This window comes from Xyrauchen texanus, chromosome 14 (genome assembly GCF_025860055.1).
Source record: "Xyrauchen texanus isolate HMW12.3.18 chromosome 14, RBS_HiC_50CHRs, whole genome shotgun sequence".
NCBI lineage: Eukaryota > Metazoa > Chordata > Actinopteri > Cypriniformes > Catostomidae > Xyrauchen > Xyrauchen texanus.
In genome coordinates, this window is record NC_068289.1 from 4,143,011 (window position 1) to 4,150,679 (window position 7,669).

Sequence of the window (7,669 nt, forward strand, 5' to 3'; positions counted from 1 at the left end):
TAACCAAAGCTGCTTGTGTAATGGCATTCATCGGAACAACATTATGACCTACAGTATATACGTATAATGCAATACATTTTCTGTAGACTAGAAAATATTAATTCACACTTAAAATTAATTCAAGGGAAATGTTCATTGGTTGCAATTGGCCATAATGACAAGACATGTCTTAAACGTTTGTGATGTAAGAGTTGTTCAACATATAAAAAAAAATTCAATACATCGGGGTCAAATTATGAAAAAAATTTTAACAGCAAATATATTCCAATACTAATGCAACATTCTTCTACTTGTGTAGTAAATTAAACAAGTTTACATAAGAAGCACATTTAAATTCCAACCAATCAATCATTCTAAGAAAGACAAATATGTGGTTGTTAAGGGTAACTATACACCTGCTCAGAGTCTGACTCCACCCACTAGAAATATTTGACAGCTGCTGTCAGACTCTATGTTATTATTATTCCTCACACGGTCGCAAGATGACATGTACATGAATCTGGCGTGGTGAGCTGGAACCTGCTTACGTCAGCTGTCACTTCTTACGTCACGAAGTACCGCAACAGCCAATAGGAAAATTCAACTGCAGTAGCCACCGTTCAACCTGAAGAGGGCAGCACTCAGACGTTTTTACACCATATATTGTAGAATTAAAACACTTTATACACAAATGTCAAAAAAATTACTTGAATCAATGACCAGTACTAATAAAGCCCCATGCTTACAGATCATTAACTAAAAAAAGTTGGTTTAGGGTTTAGTTACCCTTTAACATTACACTTTAAAATGCTGTTAAGGAATAGAAACGCTGTTAGGGAACAGCTTGATTCATATTTAGATTCAGTCAATTTATTAATAACCTAAACATTGTGCCATGACACAGCAAGCAGCTATGGACATTACATAAGATCATTGTTTCAGAAAAAAGCTGATGCCAATAAAAGAATTTGACACACCTTGAATTTGCAGGACAAATGGATTATGAGATATAGAAACAAGTATTCTTGCTTGTCACACTGCCTTCAATCAAAGTGTCTCAAAGCACAAAGACACACATGTAATTGTTAAAGAATATTATTGCTGTACTCTGACCTTATTTATGAGAAATGGCTGGTAAGATACATTTCTTATAGACAGAGTATTCTAAAACATGTTCACATTTAATACTAATTTGGACCATTTAATGCATTTGAGAACATGATTGTGCTACCGCACAAGGATATTTGACACCAACAATCTTCTCAATACTTCACATGACCTTCATAACAAACTATACAGGTCCTAAAATCCTCACATCTGTTTCACTTTTGTCATGTTTAATTGCATTGTGAGAATCTCAGATTTTAAAGCTCAGGACCCAGTTGCAAGAAACCCCTTTAAAGGGATAGTTCACCCAAAAATGTTCATTCTCTCATAATTTACTCATCCTCATGCCCCCCCTCGATGTGTATGACTTTCTTTCTTATGCAAAACACTAAGATATTTCGAATAATATTTAAGCTCTGTTGGTCCTTGTAATGCATGTGAATGGTGACCAAAACTTTGAAGCTCCAAAAAACACTTAAAGGGAGCATAAAAGCAACCCATAAGACTCCAGTTGTTAAATTCATGTATTTTGAAGTGATATAATAGGTGTGGCTGAGAAACAGATAATATATTTAAGTCCTTTCTTACCAATCTCCACTTTCACTTTTACATCTAAAAGTCACATGTGGATTCTGTTTAGATTCATTCTCAAATCTGAAAATGAAAGTGGAGATTTAGAGTAAAAATATTGATCTCTCTAGAAGACAAACGCTCAAAGGCCACTTTGTTAGGTACACCTACTTATTCATGCAATTCGGTAATCAGCCAATCGTGTGGCAGCAATGTAATGTATAAAATCATGCAGATACAGGTCAAACATTTTCCCCATTCTGATGGTTGATGTGAACATTAACTGAAGCTCCTGGCCCATATCTGCCTGATTTTATACATTACACAACTGCCACATGATTGGTTGATTAGATAATCGCATGAAGTAGATAGAGTGTATAAAATAGAGTGCATTACTTTTATGCTGCCTTTATGTGCTTTTTGGACCTTGAAAGTTCTGGTTACCATTCACTTGTATTGTTTGGACCTACAGAGCGGAGATATTCTTCTAAAAATGTTTGTTTGTGTTCAGCAGAATACAGAAAGTCATACACATCTGCGATGGCATGAAAGTGAGTAATTGAACACTTTAACTTTAGGGTGAACTGTCCCTTTAAATTTAGTTTGTAAGACACATCCCTTTCATCATCAATGCCTCAAAACAGTCCATTACTGAACCAACACGATGCTGATTTGTGTTTACAATCAGCACCGATGATGCACATTCAATTCCTATAACCAAACACATTAAGTAACACACTCTTCTCATAAGGATGGATAATTCCCAGACACTGATCATTCAGCAGACTCGTTAACTTCCATGCCATCCACCAGCAGTGTGTGAATGATGCCATCTCGTCTCTTTCCGCTGCTAACAGCTTTAATGCAGCAGTAGTGGTCACCCAGAGAGAAGTGTGTTTCTGTACCATCATCAACAAACTCTCCCTGAAAGTGTTACAGGAGTAAAGAGGAGTGATTCATATTTTTCTTTGGCATCGAAAAGACCATGCAAAACAGCAACAGAGGTAAGGATTTATAAACTTTCGGGTAGACTTATTTTGATCTGGAAATGATGATATACAACTAATGTGAAAATAAATGTGAATAAAGTATCTGCTGGATCTTACAGCTGTTTCCATTTTCTGACCATTGCACCATATATCCAAGGTGTCCTTCTCTGTTGAGCAAGAAACAGTTCATAAGTGAACAATTTGCTAATAAAGATAAAGATAACAACAGCAATAAAATCTAAATTCTGCCAACTGAATTTGCCTACAGCATTCTTTTTCTTGGGCTGTGCCTTTATTACAGGCCATTTGACTTGCTTGTTCAGCATTGTATTCTGGTACAAAATTATACAATACACCTGCTATTTAATAGCTATTGTATGAAAGCAGCAACCATAGACATAAATGTTACTGAAAGTATGGAAAGTCCTTGAAAGTATCCCTTCCTCTCTTTTTATAGATATTGTGCTACCCAACCTTACAGGCTGATATTGGGTTGGGTTAAGGGCTGGGCGGCCTTTCTGCTCTGCCAGGCAATAAAAGGCGTCACCTTCCTTCAATAGTCACAAAAAGGTTAATGTTAACTCAAACCAGGAATCCACCTGCCCACTAGCGAAGAAGTTAATGAGATTGCAGAATCTCTGTTGGTCTCATGAGAGGAAGCGCCTCCTTTTGTTAAGCACGAATTATTAAAAGGGATTTGTGATCTTTTTTTAACCATTATTTAACCTTATATAACCAGGTCAATGAGGGTGAGGAAATGCTTTGAGCATTTCTGAGATCAGCTGTTCTGTAAAGGGACCAATTAATGGATTATTATCAATCTACTATAATCATGTACTTCTTACCCAGAACCACTCTGCAGTCGATGCCATCTAGGTTGAGGAGCCATGTGCTGGTAACTTTGGAGCGGTTCTCCATGTATTTCTTTAGACTCTGTCCATTAATTTCAAGAGTGTACTCGTATGCCAAACCACTCACTGCATCTATGTTAATAGTGGCCTTCATGTCTGTTCCTCCCACATGAAATGTCTCCTTTCCAACCAGTTTGAACATCCAGTCTCTCTTTATTACTTCCTGTGTAAGTCACAAGCAAACATGTAACACTCATGCACTTATTTTCAAGTATTTTTGTTGAATACACAACTACAGGTATTCTGCATCATTCAGTTACTTAGATTTACTGTTAAGAATCCCTTAAAAACTTTAGAACAATTCTAATACTATTATTATATACTAATGATTACCAACCGTCTTATACATTTCCATTTTTCCCCCTCCCCATTCTTTGTTCTATAGAGCGCAACAGTCAGGTTCCGGAAGTAAAAATCCAATTCATTTTCTCCTTCGACAAATAGATTTTTAACAATAACTTATAAGCCTTATGGCGATACAATCCCTGTACGTCCAATGCGAGAGCTGTGTCTGGGCCCTCGGCACGAAGTCGAGTTCGTTCCATGTGGGGGTTGGTCTCCGCCAAGGCTGCGCTTTGTCACCAATCCTGTTTGTGATATTAATGGACAGGATATCGAGGCGTAGTCAGGGTTGGGAAGGTGTGCGGTTCAGTGGGCTGGGGATCGCTGCTTTTTGCAGATGATGTATTCTTAATGTCATCATCGGTCCGTGACCTTCAGTTCTCGCTGGATCGCTTGGCAGTCGAGTGTGAAGCGGCTGGGATGAGGATTAGCACCTCTAAATCTGAGGCCATGGTTTTCGGCAGGAAACCGATGGAGTGCATACTCCGGGTAGGGAAGGAGGTATTGCCCCAAGTGAAGGAGTTCAAGTACCTCGGGGTCTTGTTCACGACTGAGGGGACAATGGAGTGGGATGTTGGCCAGAGAATCGGGGCAGCGGGGGCGGTATTGCACTCGCTCTATCGCACCGTTGTCACGAAAAGAGAGCTGAGCTGGAAGACAAAGCTCTCGAACTACCGGTCAATTTTTGTTCCTACCCTCACCTATGGTCATGAAGGCTGGGTCATGACTGAAAGAACTAGGTCGCATGTACAAGCGGCCGAAATGGGCTTCCTCAGAAGGGTGGCAGGCTTCTCCCTTAAGAGATAGGGTGAGGAGCTCAGTCATCCGTGAGGAGCTCGGAGTAGAGCCGCTGCTCCTTTGTGTCGAAAGGAGTCAGTTGAGGTGGTTTGAGCATCTGGTAAGGATGCCTCCCTAGGGAGGTGTTTCAGGCATGTCTAAACGAGAGGAGGCCTCGGGGAAGACCCAGGACTAGGTGGAGAGATTACATCTCCACACTGGCCTGGGAACACCTCGGGGTCCCCCAGTCAGATCTGGTTAATGTGGCTCAGGATAGGGAAGTTTGGGGCCCCCTGCTGGATCTGCTTCCCCCGCGATCCGACTTCGGATAAGAGGTTGGAGATGAATGGTTGGATGGATGGACTTATAAACCTTTAAAAGCAGACCTACCATGAGTTCCGAGGTTGTTAATCTATGACAGAGGACTTGAACTCTGTTCCAGGGGACCCACGGCACTGTATTTTTGGATTTCGCCCTTATTTAACATACCTGAATGAAATCATCATCTCATTAGCAGAGGCTCTATGACGTAAACTAGATTTGTCAGCAAAGGGAGACTTACAAAATGTGCAGTGTTGTGGGTCCCCAGTAGCAGAGTTCAAGACCTTTGATCTATGGTATTCTGTATGTTCAGATGAAGACATCCATCTGCGTGTTTAATAGTGGAATTCCTGGTGAAAAACTACACTACCCATGGTACAGCAGATAAAGATCCACCAATCAGAGAACTGCAGCCAAGCAAGCTGGCGAAAAAAGCCCAGAAGAGACCGCCAACTTTCATGACTCACTCTGAATGATGCATTAGTCGAACTTCCTTCACCATCAAACTTCTTATTTATTTGCACATATCAGAATATTTTGCAATAAACATAATGTTTATTTACTTATAATCTGCAACCTAAAATCAAGTTTAATATATTTCCATCGTTTTTTATTGGATTTCCAATTTTGCAATACTTCATGGGATTGTAGTTCATGCCCTCATGAAAGGTCTTGTACCTTTCTCTTTTTATCCAATTTTTAAATAATTTTGCTTCAAATTAAAGTTTGTAATGTTGTGATTCACCTTGGAGCTGATTGGTTTGGTTCATGGCTCAGATCTCTTTAATGAAGGAATGTTTGAAAAGTCATTGGGAAAATTAATGGGAAAAATACTTCCGGAACCGGCATGGTCAAAAAAGTGGGCAGGCACTGTTGCGTGCTATTGAACTTTAAAATCCTACCAAATAAATCCTTACATAATAAAATCACTCTAACGGATTATTTCAAAAGGTAAGTTCAACTAAAATAAAAACAAATATATCATCAATCTGTTCACCATTCATTTAAATTGCATAGAGATAATATGGAATTGAAGTGAATGGTGACCTAAATACGGCCTAATATCTACTTTTGTGTTCCATGGAAGATAAAGTCATATTGGAGCATCATGAGGTTGAGCAAGTGATGACTGAATTTTTGTGTGAACTATTTCCTTTAAAGAAAGTATATCAATAGCAGCAGAAGAAATCTTACCTTCCCATCAATGTAAATAACCCGTTTTCCTGTTGTTGTGCCATGTTCAAATTCAATCCTGTGCACACCATCGCTCAAAGCCACTTCCCAGACAGCCACAAGATCTCCAGACATCCTTTGTCCTCCAATACCTAAGAGTTATAGTACAGAGTAATGAAAGACAAAAGTTACAATGATGGCCAGCACTGCTCAATGTAGTATATGTGTACTACTACTACTACTAATAATAAAGACAATACAATAGATTGAGTGTTGTGAATTATTTGTTGTTATGTCAGCAGGGCAGAGAGGAATAAAAGGCAGATGAAAAAAATGGCTCATATAATAATGTAGTTACATCATGTATATAATAAAAATCCAAGTAAATATCTGTGCATCGTAATTGATTGTTGATTGAGATCATCTGATTTTCTGCTGGAAATGTTTATTTTCAAATCAATGTCAATTTCCAGCGACTTCAAACGTCTTTCATGCACTTTCAATACACTATTAACATCACATATAATTCATAATAAAAAAACACGGACAGCTCGATGACCTCTGGTCTTGTTAAATAGTCTCGAAAAGCAAATTATTTGTAGCCCAAATTATTTTTTACATAATTTACATTTCTTTAGTAAGAATATTTTAATAAAGCTAAAACAATGTTGATGTGTCAGAGCCAAAACCTGTAAATCTGTCGATCACTGAAATCAACAGTCAGTGCAGTAAAGACTGTAAATCCAGTTACCGAACCCAAACCAGCGCAGGAATTACACGCGTTTCTCTGTGTATTTGATCAGCTTTCCCTCAAGCCAGAAAATACCATCACTACTTATAACGGCATCAAAACAACTAGCTCCAAAATTAACCATAACAAATCTGCTCAAGCTAACAACAGTTACTATGGCAACAGTTCTTCTTCGTCTAGTTTTATGTCAGGTTTAAAGCATCAGTACGCACTACTGACATCTACTGGTGATAATATAGAACTGGTGAATTTTGAATAATTGGCTTGAATCTCACTTTTATTGTATATTAAAAAAGGCTGACAGTACATAGTGATGGGTAAGTTACTCTAAAAAGTAATTAATTACTAACTACTAATTACATCTTCTGCAGTGTAATTAGATTACTGTACTAATTACTCTGTCTGAAAAGTAATTACTTTTTAAGTAATTATAAAAGTTACTTATTACTAATTACTTTGTAAAACCCTTATCAACCTCGACCAGATAAAAATGACAAGGATAGATATAAAACTGTTTTAATTCTTTCAAATAAATAATTTATTCATGAACTGGTCAAAGAATATAAGGGGGCAGTGTTAAATTAGAAAACATAAATTTTAACATTAGACGTTACATTTCGATTTTAAATTCACAATTGTTTTCTATAGAATTCTTCTGTAGTATATTCAGTATTTAACACAATTACATCAGAAGTAACTGTAATTAAATTACTTAAAAATTAAGAGTAATCCCTTACTTTACTTATAAA

General features: G+C 37.7%; 1 protein-coding gene across 2 annotated transcripts; it reads right to left on the reverse strand.

Annotated features, from left to right (window-relative positions):
• Positions 1 to 90: 90 nt before the first annotated feature.
• LOC127654879 (fas apoptotic inhibitory molecule 1-like) lies at positions 91 to 7,066 on the reverse strand. Of its 2 annotated transcripts, none has more exons than XM_052142412.1 (5): positions 6,926 to 7,052; positions 6,191 to 6,321; positions 3,491 to 3,719; positions 2,763 to 2,812; positions 91 to 2,580 (listed from the first exon to the last, which is right to left on the reverse strand). In XM_052142412.1, exons 2-5 carry the CDS (start codon positions 6,302 to 6,304, stop codon positions 2,431 to 2,433), a joined length of 543 nt encoding a protein of 180 aa, XP_051998372.1. In that variant the 5' UTR covers positions 6,305 to 6,321; positions 6,926 to 7,052; the 3' UTR covers positions 91 to 2,430. The 2 variants fall into 2 exon arrangements, with proteins under 2 accessions (XP_051998372.1, XP_051998371.1); XM_052142411.1 differs by having other exon boundaries at positions 108 to 2,580; positions 6,859 to 7,066.
• Between the last annotated feature and the right edge of the window lie 603 nt (positions 7,067 to 7,669).